The sequence below is a fragment of the Hibiscus syriacus genome, unplaced genomic scaffold (assembly GCF_006381635.1).
Source record: "Hibiscus syriacus cultivar Baekdansim isolate YM2019G1 unplaced genomic scaffold, ASM638163v2 tig00111276_pilon, whole genome shotgun sequence".
NCBI lineage: Eukaryota > Viridiplantae > Streptophyta > Magnoliopsida > Malvales > Malvaceae > Hibiscus > Hibiscus syriacus.
The window spans coordinates 1,540,327-1,558,394 of record NW_024063043.1 but is presented as its reverse complement, the minus strand read 5'-3'; the positions used below and the strand labels follow the sequence as shown (position 1 = coordinate 1,558,394).

General features: G+C 32.7%; 3 protein-coding genes and 1 non-coding gene across 4 annotated transcripts; 3 read left to right on the top strand and 1 right to left on the bottom strand.

Annotated features, from left to right (window-relative positions):
• The first annotated feature begins 986 nt into the window (after window positions 1-986).
• On the top strand, window positions 987-2,151 carry LOC120157804 (ras-related protein Rab11C-like). Its single transcript, XM_039168824.1, has 3 exons — window positions 987-1,104; window positions 1,263-1,462; window positions 1,593-2,151. Exons 2-3 carry the CDS (start codon window positions 1,298-1,300, stop codon window positions 2,076-2,078), a joined length of 651 nt encoding a protein of 216 aa, XP_039024755.1. The 5' UTR covers window positions 987-1,104; window positions 1,263-1,297; the 3' UTR covers window positions 2,079-2,151.
• Window positions 2,152-6,440: 4,289 nt separating this feature from the next.
• Window positions 6,441-11,045, top strand: LOC120157816 (protein NEDD1-like). The gene is made up of 10 exons (XM_039168829.1): window positions 6,441-6,649; window positions 6,738-6,850; window positions 7,324-7,584; window positions 7,667-7,771; window positions 7,843-7,908; window positions 8,078-8,299; window positions 8,643-9,200; window positions 9,657-10,262; window positions 10,457-10,630; window positions 10,720-11,045. Exons 1-10 carry the CDS (start codon window positions 6,493-6,495, stop codon window positions 10,825-10,827), a joined length of 2,370 nt encoding a protein of 789 aa, XP_039024760.1. The 5' UTR covers window positions 6,441-6,492; the 3' UTR covers window positions 10,828-11,045.
• Window positions 11,046-12,232: 1,187 nt separating this feature from the next.
• LOC120157835 (actin-related protein 5-like) lies at window positions 12,233-16,419 on the top strand. The gene is given in 13 exon segments (XM_039168840.1): window positions 12,233-12,402; window positions 12,503-12,573; window positions 12,660-12,784; window positions 12,898-12,942; window positions 13,363-13,465; window positions 13,603-13,712; window positions 14,087-14,196; window positions 14,281-14,371; window positions 14,445-14,537; window positions 14,539-14,883; window positions 15,132-15,259; window positions 15,358-15,697; window positions 15,790-16,419. Coding segments are annotated over 13 exon segments (2,172 nt in total). The 5' UTR covers window positions 12,233-12,301; the 3' UTR covers window positions 16,300-16,419.
• An 870-nt stretch (window positions 16,420-17,289) lies between these two features.
• Window positions 17,290-17,394, bottom strand: LOC120157849. Its single transcript, XR_005519176.1, has one exon. It is a non-coding gene; the product is annotated as a U6 spliceosomal RNA (small nuclear RNA).
• Between the last annotated feature and the right edge of the window lie 674 nt (window positions 17,395-18,068).

The following is an 18,068-nucleotide window of genomic DNA, read 5'->3' as shown; positions in this document are numbered from 1 at the left end:
CTATATGACATGAATTCGTGTTTAGGAGGATAAAAAGAATTTGGTAAAACTTTTCAAAACTTGTCAACTACTTACGATGGTGGTAAGTGGTGATTTATCATAATGAATGCTTGTTGAAATCATGGTTGGTTTGGATAGGGAAGAAAAAGAAAAGGAATAATAAATAAGAAAAGAGGGGAAATGAAAATATATATATATATATATATATATATATATATCTTTTATATGAATCTAAAATGATGTTATTTTGAGAGAGAAAAAAAATTAAAGTTGAGTGACCAAAATAAAAATAAGTTCAAATTCGAATGATGAAAATAAAGTTTATCCAAAAATATATAGTTAAATTTGGTCGAGTTAATTGCATATGAGATCCCTATACTGCATCTTCATTTGAATTTAATCTCTAAACTTAAAAATATTTTATATTAATCCCCAAACTATAATCATCATTCTAATTTGGTCCTCAGACTTTAAAATATTCTATATTGGTCCTTAAATTATTAGTGTCATTCCATTTTGATCCTTATGTTAATATGGTATTAGCTCCTATATATGTTAACATGTAGTTAACTCTACTAGTTAAAAAAATTAATATGTTTTTGAAGGTTCTTAAAATTAAATTCATGACCTAAAAGATTAATCTAGTTTTAAGGACATAGGAAAAAGGTTGCGAGTTCAATTCTCATCTTCTTCAAAAACATATTAATTTTTTAATCTACACAATTAATGTTACATTAATAAAATGATCAAAATACTATGATATTGATAGTTTGAAGATTGATATAAAATGGTTATAATTTTCTTTTTTAAGTTTAAGAATTAATTTAAAATCATCATAAGGTGGGGACAATGTACAATCATCCCAATTTAGCCTGGTAAAATCGCAGTAAAAGACCGTTTTAAGTGCCTTTTCATACATTATCCTGTTTTCCCTCTTTGGCTAAGGAAAACCAATGTTTCCCATTCTCTTCTTCTCTTCTCTGAAGCTTTTCCCCCCACTCGGTGCAAGAACTTTCACCCAAAACAAACACAGTTTTCCTTAATTTCACTGATCACCCATTTCCCATCAATAATCAAATATTAATTTTCGATCATCATTTTAAGGTTAGATATTTTCATTAATTCCTTGAATGTTTCTAAAAAAAAAATATTGTATTTATTTGTTCTCTACATTTTCATTAGAATTAAGATATTGCGTTGTAATTGCTAATTTAATATTGGATTTTTGTGATATGAAAGTTATTTTTTTTTCAATTTAGCAGGTTTTGGATTATACTAAGGATTATCCTAAGTGTAAATGGCATATAAAGTGAATCATGAATATGATTTCTTATTTAAGATTGTATTGATCGGGGATTCGGGTGTGGGAAAATCCAATATTCTTTCAAGATTTACAAGAAACGAATTTTGCCTGGAGTCTAAATCTACCATTGGTGTTGAATTTGCAACAAGGACTCTTCAGGTTGGTTCTTTTATTTTGCTGAGATTATGATATTATCTGTTTGTTTAGACAATTTTTGAATCAAATGGAAGATGAACCAGAGATTTTGTACGTGACTGAGCTTAGGAGCTGTTTCTTTGCAACATTTCAGGTGGAAGGGAAGACAGTTAAGGCACAGATATGGGACACGGCCGGTCAAGAGAGGTACCGAGCCATTACCAGTGCTTACTACAGAGGTGCAGTCGGGGCATTGTTGGTTTATGACATAACTAAAAGGCAAACCTTCGACAATGTCCTCAGATGGCTTCGCGAACTTCGAGACCATGCCGATTCTAACATAGTCATCATGATGATCGGGAACAAATCCGATCTCAACCATCTTCGATCCGTCTCGACGGAAGATGCTCAAGGGTTGGCCGAGGGCGAAAGTCTCTCGTTCATGGAGACCTCGGCTCTGGAAGCATACAACATAGAGAAAGCATTTCAGACAGTTTTATTGGATATTTATGAGATAATACGGAAGAAGGCATTGGCAGCACAGGAATCAGGTTCCGCAACCGGTGTTCCTCAAGGCACAACCATTAATGTCAACAATATGACAGATAACGGAACCAAGAAATCTTGTTGTTCATCCTAGAAAATTTTTTCTTTCAGACAAGAGGTTTCAGAAATGTTGCAGTTGTTAGCCATTTTGTGCATGCCAATTTTGGGACAGACATGAAATCACAAGGTGAGGATTTTAGTGGCAGTCTCATGTTTCGGTTTTGGGATTCAGAAGATGATTTTACCCGCACAGATCAAACGATTAGTAAGATGTAGAACTTGATTCTTTTTTTTTTTTTTGGTAAATGAACTTGATTCTGTTTTCATTAAAATAATAAACATAAAAAGATTTCATATACAAAAATATATTGTAATAATTATTAAAAAATGATAATATTAAAATATTGTGTTTATACATATTATAATTTGATACATACGTGTATTATAAATATTTATAATAAATATTACTATAGCAGAATATTTTAATATCTAGTTGTTCAGTTGTTTGTTTGATAGAATTTTATTAAAATGTTATTATACTCGGTATTATAAAAGCTTATACTTTGCCAACTAGTTTTGGCACGAGTGGTTGAAATTCAAGAATTTGAGCTTGTAAGGCCAAGTTCAAATCCTACCACCTTCACTCTTGATGGGCAATCTGTAAATTCCTATATAAATCCCAATTGGGTCTTAAATATATTCTAACATTAGACTGGAGTATCACCTGACCTAAACTTTTCTTTGTAAAAATAAAATAAAAACTTATACTTTTAGTTTGCACACATATTTAGTATTTTACTAAATATTTGGTATGTGAAATATTTCATAAGTGATGAAATACTTGTATCCGTAAACTTTTGATCATATATTTGAATCCCAAGTAACAAATTTTAGGGTTAACTACAAGGATAGTCACTTATGCTTGTGTTTGTCCACTTGTGGTCAATGATTTCAAAAAAATAAGATATGGTCACTTTGGTTTTTATTTAATTAAGATATAGTCACTTTTGTTTTTATTTAATTAACATGTGGTCACCTGAGTTAACTGTCGTTAACAATAATTAAATATTTTGATCCCACATTTGGTCCATGTTATTTACATATTCTTTCAATTTAGTCATACTTTAATAAACTACAATAAATTTAATCATCCAATCGAATGATGACAAATTTTATGTCACATAGGGTTGTTCAAAAATACTTGACCCGATTGACATAACCAGTCGACCCATTTAAAAAATACCGAATATTTATAATAAAAATACTCGATTTTTAGGGTAGAGTACCCGACCCTCTATTTTTTTTGTTTCTAGGTTGGGTCTGGGTCACAAAATGTTGGTTAACCGGGTACCCGCCGACCCAATACCCGATTTATTATATATATATATTATAGTTTTTCAGTTTTATTTTATATTAATTTTTTATTCATAATTCTCAAATTATTTCACTGCAACATTCTAAAATAATAATTTCTTAAAATTTGACACCATAATGTTCTAAATTCTTAATTTCTTAAATTATTTCACATTAATATTCTAAACTATTTTTTAAAAATATTTATTTTAACTTCAAAACATTTGAAATTTATTTGGATTTCTTTATTTTAATTTTTAATAAATTTTATTTTCAATATGTAATTTTATTTTTTAAAATTTATGTGTGGATTATATATATTACATAATTTTAAAATTTAAATTTTAGAATTTTTTAAATAAATTTTTTAAAAATAATATAATTTAAAGAAAAAATAAAAAATTATGAACCGGGTACCCGTGATCCTGATTATATATAATATAATTATATATATATTAATTTAAAAATATTTTTATATTAACTTATTAAATATATTTTATTATTAACTTAATTTAAAAATATTTTATTTTTATTTTCATTTAAAAATTTATAATTTATTTTAATTTATTAAAAGTATGACTAAATTGATAGAATATATAAATAACAGAAACTAAATGTGTGATTATATCAATATATTTAACTGATGTTAATGATAGTTAACTCGGGTGACCACATCTTAATTAAATAAAAACGAAAGTGATCATATCTTGTTGAAATCAGTGACCATATCTTGTTGAAATCAGTGACCAAGAGTGGAGAAAACAAAAAAAATAAGTGATCATCTATGTAGTTAACCCTAAATTTTATATTTGAAAATATAGATAACTTTTTAATTTTCTCTTTCTAGATAATTCTTAACAATTTATCTAGATATTTATTATTAAAATAAAATTAATAATATATCTTTAAAAGTATTTGTAAAATAGTCTAGATAATTATAATATCTAATATCAGGAAAATTCTACAGCGCATACCGCATTCCGTAATATACCACTAAACCGACGTACCGAAACGTACTACTAGCTAAGTTGTCCTTATTAAGTGAATATTAAAAAGGAAAAAGTATTTGTACCTAAATTATTATTTTTGTTTAGTTTTAGTACTTACACTTCAATTTTTTAAAATCATTGATGGTAATGTTTATGTGGCACAACATGTCAATTTTTTAATTAACACGTCACATTTTTTATTTGTCAGTATTTTTAATTAATTTATTTAACCAATTAGGTGGTGATTTGGGATAAAAAGATAGAAATTATTCTTACTCCTCATTAGAATTGATCTTGAGCATCTTACATGAGAAACAAATCACTCAACCATTGAGCTAAACTAGTCATTTGAGTAAATTTCACCATATTTTGAATTTAACTTATATAACAATATCACTACAAAATTAATATTTTTGGATGATTATAAGATTCAAAATTGAGAAACTTTAATTTAATCACCGAATGCTTAGTCACTCAATTATAGTGTGATTTTTTATTATACTGAACTTAATACTTACTTATATCATTATTAAATTAAAATTTAATTTTTTCACTTTATTTAAAAATAAAAAAATGATATAATTCATATATTTTATAAAAATTATATGAAATAATTATAAAAAGCTATATTTCTAATATTATAAAAATATTTATTTATTTTTTAAAATCAAAATTTTTTTAATTTGAAATAATATTATTTTTAAATTATTTGTTTATTTTTGAATAATTTAAATTTAGGGTAAATTATATGTTTACTATCCAATTATTACTTTGGTTATGTATGATATTATTTAAAATTAGATAGATAATTTAAAAAATAATATTATTTCAAATAAATAAATAATATGATTTTAAAATATAAATAAATATTTTCATAATACTATAAATAAACTTTTTAAAATAATTTAATATAAATTTTATAAGTGCATAAAACTAACAATTTAATTATTTTTTATTTCCAAATAAAGTGAAAGATTATTCTTTAATTTGATAATGATATAAATAAGTATTGAGTTTGATATAAAAAAATAGATTCACATTATAATTGAATGACTAAACTTTCGATCATTAATTTAAAATATCGTGTATTCAAATTTTATAATAAACGGAAAAATATTGATTTGTGGTGATATTATTATATAAGTTAAATGCAATTTTTGATAAAATTAATATAAATGAATGGTTTAATTCAATGGTTGAGTATCTTGCATTTCATGTAAGAGGCTTAGGTTCAATTTATGCTAAGTGCAAGAATAATTTCTTTTGTTTTATCCTCAGAATTGGTGACATGTGTCACCATTTATTAGTTGAATAAAATTAAATAAAAAATACTAACGGAGAAACAGAAAAATGATATGGAAATTAAAAAAAATAAAAAATTTGACGTGTCATACCGCATCACATTATCGTTAATGATTTTGAAAAAAATTAAAATTTAGGTACTAAAACAAAATAAAAAAATAGTGTAAGTATTAAACGTAGAATTTATTCTTTTACTATTTACTTAATAAAGTCAATTTAGCCATTGATAAGTTGGGTACGTCACTTTAGTGATATATTGTGATGTGCGCGTACGCTATATACTCATCCGTGTTTCGTATGAACTTATATGGATCAATAAAAATTTGTTAAAGTTAATTAATTGATAATTAAATTGATTTATTTTTATTTAAAATTAAACTGATAAAATTTTGATAGAGTCGATTGATTTTTAGTTAATCAAATTATTTTAAATGTGTATTTTACGGGTTGGGTTGGTTATATTGAACTTGGATTTATTTTTATTTTATTTTATATTATAAAAATATAATAAAATTGTGAAAATAAATTAATACATTTTACTTCGATTATATTAAGAAAATGGAACGTCTTTGCATCCCGTTTAAAACAAGTGAAAAAATAAAATGCAATCAAAATCCAGTTTGAATAAATAGTTTTCGTAATGACTGGAACGGAACCAGAATCGGCCATGCTTCGCCATCGCCTCTACATTGTAAACTCTCCGCGGGGTTTAATTACACTTTCTCTAACCTCCGAGTTCCAATTAAAATAAAATAATTTTTTGAATTAATTTTCATTTCTATCCCAATTTATCATTCCCCCACTTCAATTTTAATCATCCACTACTGGAGGAAAGCCAATTTTTGTATATATAGAGATTGTATAATGAATCTACTGGGTCCATCGCAGGAGTTACTAGCGGCGAGCGGCGGAGACACCGTGAAGATCTTCGACATTAAGCTTGGACCGAACGATCCTTGTGTTCTAAGTTACTCGCCTTCTCCGAGTTGCTTTGTCAATTCGATTAAGTGGAACCACACTAGTAAGCCATTTTTTAATATGAAATTGTTTGTCACCCCATTTATGCTGCTACGATCTGTTCGATTCCAGCTGAGTTGATGTTATGGCAGATTTAGTGGTGGCAAGTGCTGGAGAAGATAAGAAGATATCTTTGTGGAGGAATAATGGGCAGAGGATGTGGACGGTTCCGGTTTCTGGGACTGATTGTGGAGATAACATTGAGGTAATCCTCCTTTAGTTTTAGTACATTTTTTCATTGTAAAGAAAATTATCGAATATATTATGGAAGTACTTATGGTTTGATTGTTTGCCGCATTAATCTTTGGACTGGAAGATAATGTTTATTGAGTTAAGTATGTTAAATCCAATTTTGTTTTATGTTATGTCTCTTAACTATATATTCGCAATGAAATATTGCAAACATGTACATGAAGAAATAGGAGTTACCTATGAGACGTGCAGTCTTTATTGATTGGCTATCGGCTTAGATGCTGTTTTTTTCTTTTCTAAATCATGTGCTCTGATTTGCGAAACTAAAACCCTCAAGTTTCTATGACTCAAATCCTAAATTGATTATTTGATGATATTGAAAGTTGGATGGTCGTTAATTCCAGTCCTTGATTGGTTTCCAAGGCTATGGAAGTTTATGTAATCTTTGCATGGGCTTTAATACTTAAATTTCCCACCTTTTTTCAGGAGTCTATTTTATCTATTAGCTTTAGCAACAAGGGGTCTAGATACATATGTTCAGGGGGAAGTGGTCAAGTTGTAAGGATATGGGATTTGCAGAGGAAGCGCTGCATCAAATGGTTAAGGGGTCATACAAGCACAATAACAGGTGTTATGTACAATTGCAAAGATGAGTACTTGGCCTCTATCAGCCAAAACGGGGATCTCATTCTTCATAACCTTGCTTCAGGGGCTAGGGCTGCTGAATTAAAAGATCCTAATGATCAGGTTATTTAGTTTTGTTGCACGAGTCCGTGTGTTCTCATTCTTGTTTGCAAGCTAATTTTCCTATGATGGATTTTAAGACCAGGTACTGAGTGTACTTGACTATTCACGGATCAGTCGACACATTTTGGTGACTGCTGGTGATGATGGATCTGTCCACTTATGGGATACCACCTGTCGTAGCCCAAAGGTTCTCTCCCTCTCTCTCTGATAATATTCTTGCATTTGTAAACACATAATTAATCCATTTGCCTTTGACAGGTTTCCTGGTTGAAGCAGCACTCAGCTCCGACAACTGGAATTAGCTTCTCACCATCCAATGATAAGGTCTCATTATTTCTTTTTTTTCCCTTCTACTTATTCCAGGCTTAGTTAAAGAAAAAGGCTGAGATTTTTTGGGGAATTCAAAATGCAGTAATCCTTTTCAATGGTTAGGACATCTTTCAGAAATTTGTTAAATATTCTGACGCTTCAAGTTTCTTCTTCCTTTCTACAGATAATTGCTAGTGTTGGGTTGGACAAGAAGCTATACACCTATGATTCAGGGTCTGGAAGAGCCTCAGCTTTTGTTTCTCATGAGGCCCCTTTCACTTCATTGGCATTTAGAGATGATGGTTGGACACTGGCAGCTGGCACCAGTAATGGTAGGGTGGTGTTCTATGATATTCGGGGAAAACTACAGCCTTTTACTTCCCTTTGCGCTTATAATAGTTCTGAGGTTGGTTTTCTTTTTCCTCTATTTATCACACTTCTTGATAGCAGAAAGCCTAGACATAAAATTTTCTTTTCATTTGCATTCGCTTTCTACATTTTTTTAAAGAACTCTAAACTTGATGTAGAAATTTGAACGGTATTAGTATAAAGGATCATGTTTTATAATGGCAATAGTGATGTCTAAATATACTGTCACTTCTTGCTTGTTTGTGCTCCAACTTAAAAGGTATTATGTAAATGGACAGACTAATGGTAATCTTATTGTTGGGTCTTGAATTTTGAAGTAAGAACTAAGAACCTTGATTCCTTTAGTCATTTCCAACCTAAGTGTTTATAGCATCCATCAGGCTGTTTCAAGTTTATGCTGGCAAAGATCAAAACCATCAATTGTTAATGAGAGTACTTGCACTGCTGAAACTGTTCTTTTGGGAGTTGCACCAGAGGATTCAGTTCTTATGCCCGACCCACTTCCATCTGTGACATCAACAGGCCTTTCATCATCCACATCGATTTCTGGTTCTTCTATCCCTGGCCGTTCAGGTCCTGCAGAAGTATCTTCTGTTACAAGTAGTAGTGGAACAGTGTCAAGCACAGTCATTCTGTCTTCTTCTATGGAAACACCACAGAAAAGCCATATGTGGCCAGGTGGAACACTGATGAGATTACATGCTCCACGTTCTAAATACAATCTCAAGGATGATATGGATGTGTTTTCCCCTGTTGTGGATGTTCAACCAATTACACCCTCACTGGATAAGCTGTGGGATGATCATGATGGTGCAAAGAAAGAGAATCTACTTACTTCCTCCCTGCTGTTTGCCTCTAGTAGGAGGTTTGGTTTTGCAGATGATGGAGCTCGTGATCATCCAATATTTGAATGGAGGCCCAGTTCAATGTCTCAACAGGTTTTACGCGTTGTCATCTTTTCTTGTGCATTACATTACTGCATGGCTTATATATTTTGATTTTCCTGTACAAAATATTACTCTAAATCTTCATGGAAATGTTCCAAGTTAGTAGGGTTATACTAGTTAGTTCTCATTTTCTCTTAAAATGTGAATTTTCCTTTTGTGCATTGTTTCGTATGATTGTAGCTTTTTGAGTGTAAGTATGAACAAGTAAAATGAATCACGTTTGTTTTAAATACATGCTAATAAATTGGGTTTATATGTTTTATAGATTTCTAGGATTTACAGTACCATTTGATGGATAAATTTAGTTCTATTATCCATGAAGCAGAATTTGGCTACTGAAGAAAATATCAGACTTGTAGTTTTCTGCAGAGAGTTCTCGTTTCTGACAATGTTCATTTCTCATCTGTCCCGCATAAATATGTTTGTAATATACCACATTTTGTGCAGGATGACACAAGATCTTTTACATCTTTCGGATCCTTGACTTCAACATCATTCAAGAGTGAAGAGGCCTCCATCACTCCTCCAGAATCTTGGGGTGGTGAGAAGATATCTAATAAATTTTCTAAGCTTCGCCGCATGCCATCTCGATTTGGGATGGAGGCTTCTGGTGGTCTGGCAACAAGCACGTTTTATTCTGGACAATCTGAGTCTTCAATGCTCAGTCAGACAAGTATTAGCTCGCTAACAAGTTCTGATTTAAGCTACAAAAATTTGCAACCAAAAGATGTCTCCTCAAATCAGGAAACTTCAGTGGGATTTCCAGAACACTTCTCCAGCTCCATGTTTGCTTCTCTTGGTTCGAAAGGAATTACTGGAGCAGGCAGCCTTGACTCTCCAAAACTTTCTTCTTTAGCACTGTCTCGAAGGTTTTCAACATATGTCGAGAGAATCAGCACTACATCTGCCTTCGGAGATGGAACATCCCAATTGGGGGCTTCCCCAAAAACAAAGAAAACAGGAGATGAAACCAGAGAAGAGCTGTTGAATACCTTGTTATTGAGGTCCGATTCATTTGCTTCAGTGGAATCAGGAATTCTTCCGACTATGAACGTATGAATCCTGGTTTGGTTAAATAAGTGTTAGCTTCTACATTTAATTTATTACATGTCGGTCAGGTCAGCATGGATTGGTTTAACTATTTTTTGATATTCTGCTGTCATTCACACATTGATGAATAAATTTTATGAACTATGATCTCTTAGTTTTCCTTGGTCATGATGGTTCATTTTTTCGGACTATAACAGGGAGGAACACAACCCCACAACGCTCTTCAACCTGATCCGCAGCAAGGAAGTAACTTTACTCTTCAGCTATTTCAACATACTCTTGAGGAAACCCTGGACTCATTTCAGAAATCCATTCATGGAGATCTGAGGAACCTTCATATTGAAATCTTAAGACAATTCCACATGCAGGAGGTATCTTCCTATCATCTGCTTGTTTTTCTTACTGCTTTTTGGCTTTCAGGTAAATATTAGTAGCTCTAATTTGGGGGATCATCGGCCAGATGGAAATGTCTCGTGTGATGAGCTCCATTCTACAGAACCAAGCTGAACTAATGGAAGAGGTTAAGTCTCTCCGGAAAGAAAATCAGCAGCTTCGTCAATTGCTCTGACCGCAGATTAAACTGCATTACTGTGTCCGGTTAGAGAATGCCTTTCCTGGTTGCATTTTATCATGTTTTCTGTTTCATCGGTATTGGTCATTGTCATATCATTTTAAAAGTAAAATTGATTCTTGGATCTCAGTTGCGTAAAAATGGGGAAAGAATCATGCTAAATGAGTAAATGAAGAGTACAAATGTGGGGTTTAAGCGATTTTCAGATTGACTGTGAAACATGTATCGAAATGCTTCTCAATTGATTGAAAAATGAAACTTTCAGAAGGGTTATATCTTTTGTAGAACCGAGTTCCCTGAAACTACCACATATGTTTAGGCTTACGAAATCCTCATCCTGCAAGAGTTAAAAATGGATTTTCAAATCAATATATATATTTCTGTCCTTATTGTGCACAAATATTTTCAAATATTATTATGATTTGATTATTCAATATATTGACAACAAAGGCTTCTTAATTTTACAAACAAGATTAAAAAAAACATGTCTTCTTTATTGAACTTTTAATTTTTTAAATATCAACTAAAGACATTTAGTAATTTTCACTGTTAATGAATTGACAACTATCCCTATATAATATTTATCTATCTTAATATTAAAGTCATAACTTTTTTTTTAAAATCATAATAGTCAGTTTTATGAAATAAACAGGAAATATCAAAATTATATGAATAATAAGAATAAAACCAATTACATAAGTTGAATGTTTTCACTAAATTCATCAAATTTACAAATTGGCTATTAAAAAAATCAGAATTCATTGAGGGGCCTCAGTGATAAAAAAGTGTTATTCTCCCTAAAATTCTCAGGTTTGAGTAATTGTATCCGTAAGATGTATACGTTGTCAATAGCTAAAAAATATTTCTACATATATAAAATTACATTTTTTTCTATTATAGATAAAAAGGAAAATATAGGAAAGAAAAAATATTTTTAATATTCCATGAGAAAATTAATATTTATTTGTAATTTATAGAAGGAAAAAAATGCCAAAACAATAAAGAAGAAATAATGGAAAAAGAGAAATATAGTTAAATTATAAATCAATTCAATAATTTATATTATTTTATTTAAAATTAATTTAATTTACAATATAAATTATTATCCATTTCCAATAGTTTATATAGAGGAAAAAAATTAATATTAACACTTTAAACGTGGGGACTAATTTAAAATATTTTAGTAGTTTAGGCACTTCGGTGCAATTAGACAACAACCAGAAATTAAAAGTTTTGCGGTGAGCGTGCATCAAACACGCGACCTTCAGATCTTCCGTCTGACGCTCTCCCAGCTGTGCTATCCCCGCGTTTAATTACAATAATAGATATTATATTTTTTTTATCTTTATAAACTTCATTTCTTTTCTGCTTCCACTCCCTTGTTCTGCAGAAAACCCTTTGCCTAGACTCTCACTAGTGCCTTCAAAAAGAACATAAAACAGAACAACGAAGAAGAAAAACCCTTTACAGAATGCCTTTCATATCGAAAATCGAAAGGCAAACAGATTACAATCGATTTCCTTCATCAACTCCCATCGTCATCGACAATGGCGCTTCTTATTTTCGTATTGGGTAATTTAACGAAACAAAACCCTAACCTTTCTCCTTTTTTTTTCAAAATAATTTTATCTACATGCATTTTGTCCCTGAATTATTTTTCTCCATTTATCAGCTGGGCAGGAGAGACTGAGCCACGGGTTATTTTCCGCAATATTATTCAAAGGCCTCGCCACAAATCCACCGGTATTTTTTTTTCTTCTTCAAATTATTCTCAAGTAAAATCCTAAAGTTAAAAATTAATTATTTTAGGTTTTTCTTTTTTTTTGCAGGGGAGACCGTGACAGTTGTTGGTGACCATGATACTGCATTACTGAGATACTTTGATTGCACCCGTTCAGGCCCTCGATCCGCTTTCGATGGAAATGTTGTTTTTCAGTTTGAAATCATGGAATATGTATGTAAAATTTTAACATTTGTTTTTTTTTTGGGAATGGAATTATGAGGAGTAATGAAATCGAATTTTAGTTTGGATGTGAAATTGAAATGGCTTTGTTCTGTTCTTTGCAGATTCTGGACTTTGCTTTTGATCGATTGGGTGCAAATGGAGCTCGGGTACGATGATAAGTTTACGGTTTCCCTTATCATGTCTTGAATGTTCTAGTGTGCATCCGGTTTTGCTGGTGTTTAGGAATAGTCTTAGCAGTACGTGAATCTCAGGAACAATGATAAGTTTATGGCTTGTCTTACCATCTCTTGAATGATCTAATATGCCTCAGCTTTGTTTGGTAATTAGGAATGGTGTAGATGTGAATTGTCTTTGGATAGTAGTTTTTAGGGGAGCTTAAAACTTAAAAGCATCTTCTTCGAACATATATGTACCCAAAAATGTTCTTGCCAATGAACTTAGTTTGACATTTCCTTAATGCTACATGGTTTTATAGGCTGCAGTTTTGTTATCAATGCTTTCTATGTTTGACATATGAATTTTAATCTATTCTTTCTTGTTTTGTTGTTTATTTGAGGGCAGAACAGATTGATCATCCTATCCTGATCACAGAATGTGTATGCAACCCGGTTCAATCTCGCGGTAAAATGGCAGAACTTCTTTTTGAGACTTATGGAGTTCCATCTGTAGGTATAAAATACTCACTTTAAGTCTTTAATGTTGCTTAACATATCAGACTCGATTTGTTTTATCCAAGTGATACATGGTCTTGCTATATTATATGTGTAGTGTATCTGATGTTTGAGTATTTTTGCTTGTGATTGCAGCGTTTGGTGTTGATGCTGCATTCAGCTATAAGTATAATCAGCTGCGTGGGATTTGTGACAAAGATGGTCTAGCTATCTGCCCAGGGTTTACCACAACTCATGTCATTCCAGTATGTTTCCCAGCGTTCATAATTTACCTTGATGCATATTTTTGCAAAGTTGAAATGAGCTTTATTTAGTTTTTGAGCATGTTATCAAGTTGGTATGATGAGACTAACATGGTATGTTAGTTTCTGTGTAGAATTTTCCTTAATTCTTGTTATATCGTAGCATCATGAAAACACAGCACTGCCATCTCACCATGTCTCCACCAATAAACATGTTTACTCACCTCGTACTAACCACAATGGAAAATGAGGGCCTATCATGTAATTTACTTTAGAATGGGATTGCAAAAAATGTGATTGAGGCAATAGATGTTAGATTAAGCTACCTGGATGCAAGGATTGAAGTTCAGGTTTATAATGTGGTTTGTTTGACTTAGTTTGTTGATGGGGAGCCTGTTTACAAAGGATCCTCCCGAACTAACATAGGTGGATACCATGTCACAGACAATCTGAAGCAACTTCTTTCACTTAAGTACCCCCATCATATGTAAGTATAGATTCAGCTGGATTGCAAAAATCCGAACCTGTTTGTGTAGAGCATCTGATAATGTTGTCTAAATGACTATAATAGGGCTAGATTCACATGGGAAAAGATTGAAGACTTGAAGATGGAACACTGCTATATTGCACCTGATTATGCTTTAGAAGCTCGATTATTTCAGGTAATGGCTTCAAGCTTGTTTTTCCTTCTGTAATCCTCTTTGCAACTGCTGAAAAGTTCAATTATCATAATAGATAGGGAGCAAGGAAGCTGAAGATAAAACCAGGTGTTGGCAGCTCCCGTGGGTTCCACCACCAACCGAAGAACCTCCTTCGGAAGAAGAGATTTGCGAGAAAGGCTGCTATAAAGGAAAGACAAGGACAACGATTGAGAGAAATGGCTGAAGCGAAGCGGTCTTCTAGAGTTAATGAACTTGAAAATCAATTGCATGGATTGGAATTTCTTTTGCAACAACTTGGACAAGTTCAAGAGGAAGAAACCCCGTCTTTCCTTTCAAAAACGGGTTATGTTTCTAAACAGGAAATAGAATCAACTCTTACGAAAGTGTCACAGTCTTTAAGAAAAGCAAAAGGTGAAGCAAAGGTTGAACAAGCTGACAATGAGGAGAAGGCAGATTCTTCCGATAAGTATCCTCTTATCAACGTTCCTGATAACATGCTTACATCTGAGCAGGTATTTGTACACTTAATAACAAATATCTGATATCTGTTGTACTTCGGGGTTTTGGATTTGTTAGACAATTACATTAATCAAGATCAAATAGTATTCTGTCAGGGTCTATGGAGCAAAAAAGTACACAGTTTTTTTAACAAGGCCTCGGAGACTAATGATCAGCCTACTCAAATAGATTTGTTGTCACTGCTGATTATTACTTTTGGCTAAAATTATTATATTTACTCTTGGCTCTATTATTATGGCAGCTAAAGGAAAAGAAGAGGCAGATTTTTCTTAAAACAACGACTGAGGGCCGGCAGCGTGCTAAACAGAAACGTGTTGAAGAAGAATTAGAACGAGAAAGGAAAACCCGGGAAGATGAAGAACAACGCCTGTATGTCTCCACCTTATTGAGATGTTTTAGGGTGGATTCCAATTTGCTTTTCTGGTGTTTACTTTTTATATTTCATTGTTTATTTTTTCTATTAACAGGGAGAATCCAGAACTTTATCTAGAACAGATGCGTACTAAATACAAAGAATTGTGTGAGAAGGTTGAGCAGCGGAAAAGACTCAAGACAAATGGAGGCCATGCAAATGGGAATAGTTCTTCTGGGGGCGTTGGTCGTGGGGAAAGATTGAATGCGGCTCAGAGGGAAAGAATGCGTCTTTTGACAACAGCAGCCTTTGATAGAGGGAAGGGTGAGGATAATTTTGGTGCCAAAGATGAAGATTGGCAACTTTACAAACTAATGAGCAAAGATAATGATGATGACGATGATGGACCTGATGAAATTGAAGCTGAGCTGGCTAGAGTTTGTTCTAGGCTCCAGGTCAGTTTATTTGCCTAAGCATATCCGATATATTCCTGATTTCCGCCATAACCCTGTCAGCTGAAGGTTTGTTACTTTCTCTGTTTCTGCAGGAGATTGACCCAGCATTTGTCCCCAAACCAGAATCAACACCTTCACAGCCGACTACTGCTGAGATACCTCGTGTTCGTCCTGTCACCAAGGAAGATTTCCAAGTTGTACTTGGGGTTGAAAGGTTTCGATGTCCGGAAATATTGTTCCACCCCATCTTGGTCGGAATTGATCAAGCAGGTGTAGACGAGATGGTCGGGGTCTCAATAAGGAGGTTGTCAACTAAGAATGAGGCATTGGAAGATAGGTTAACCAGTTCAATCTTTATGACTGGTGGTTGCAGCCTCTTCCCCGGTATAAATGAACGTTTAGAAGCTGGAATCCGGATGCTTCGGCCATGTGGGTCACCCATTAAGGTGGAAAGAGCATCAGATCCAGTTCTTGATGCATGGCGTGGCGCTTCGGTTTACGCTGCTAACTTGCAGTTCCAACAGCAAGCATTTAGTAGGGCGGATTTCTATGAAAAGGGAGAGGACTGGCTTCGTCAGTATCAACTGCGTTACACACTGTAAATTTTTGGAGAGGAGATTGTAAGACTTATAATCCAACAGCTTGTTCTTAACATGTTATTCACTCACTTTGAAGTGTCAAGCATTCCGTTTTATGATATTCAAGTCTTTTGCTTCTCTCAATAACTGAAATAGAATATATTTCGACTTGTAAAACGAACTTTGGGACTCGTTTACGCAAACAATTTTTTCTTGGATAAGTTTTAATTATAAAATTTGAACCCTTTTAAAAAAAATAGATTCCATATGGATGAGTTTTGATTCTAAAATTTGAACCCTTTAAAACTTAAGCAAATGAAAGCCCAATTAGTACATGTATTGCAATGAACTCCCTAACAATTGATTCAGCAAGCTCGGACAGCAATGTACAAAAGAGTGTTTTCCCGGGGAAAAAAACTTTAAATTACAACCTGAAATGAACAGAACACACGAAGATGAACATCGAACAGGGGGGAAATTGCAAAGTGAAAAGAGCTATGGAAGCAAATATGCAAAAGTTCAGGGTATGAAGCAAAAAAAAGGGCATCGTTTCTAGATTTGGGCACATTGTATCCTTGTGCAGGGCCATGCTAATCTTCTCTGTGACACGTGGTGCTTTGTTTTATATAAAAGCTTTCACTTTGCTGTTCCTGAACCATGTTGGATACTTGGTTTATCTGAAGCGGGGTATTGAGGGGCTGCTCGAGTATTTAGAGTGGCACACAAGACTTGAACATTAACATCAAACTAAACACAATAATTAAAAGAAAACATCTGCAAAATTCAGGGAAAGGATCAGAAAACTGTTTGGGGGAAAAATATCTAAAATCTAAATAATGAATTGAGGTATCCACAGTTCCAGAGAGTAGAACAGGTCAAATCCAGAACAACTTCTTAATTGCAATCCAATGTGAGCAAAACCAACGATCATGAAAAGATCGAACTTTATAATTCTCTTGCAGTAAAGAATGTTAATCATGAAAACGGTCAGGGTTCGGAAGAAAATTCAACAAAAAATAAATAGACCATTCCTCGATTTGTGCATATCATTCTTGTGCAAGGTCATGCTAATCTTCTCTGTATCGTTCCAATTTTATCGGATGTCCTTAACAAGAGAGCAGTCAGTATTCAATACTCATTTTTATGTAAAAGGGCCTCAACTTTTGTTAATATCTTGCAATAAGCATGGTTATCCTGAACACGGCCACATTCGACATTAGTAAGATGAGAACAACAAAAGCCACAAAAGCAACAAGATAGATCCTCAAAATGTCATGCACATGCAGAACATAAAGGAATTTTGGCAAATTTTAAAACCCGAAGCATATTGAAATATAGACCATATAAATATGCAAAGAAAACTAGGAAAGCCTTGAAAGTCATGAACATTAACTTCAAACTAAGCACCAAAACCCAATGGAAACACAGTAAGGCAGAAATAAATCTACAAAAGATCAGAGAACTCTGACAATAAAAGCTATCTAAAATCTGAATAATGGATACTGAGGTACTCACAGTTGAAGAGGAGAAGAACAGGCCAAACCCAGAAATGCACTCCAAATTGCAATCCGAAGAGAGCAAAAGTTCGAAAGCCATAAACATGAACATTGAACTGAAATGAATAGAATAAAAAACGAAAGAAAATTACATAATTTGATGATACTTCCACATGATTGTTTCAACAGTTCATATCCTGTCACCTCAAGCTCATTCATCATGTTCTCCAATTTCTGATACTACTTTTCACTAAATTGGCTATATTCTAACAAGGCCATAAAATGACAGATCAACAA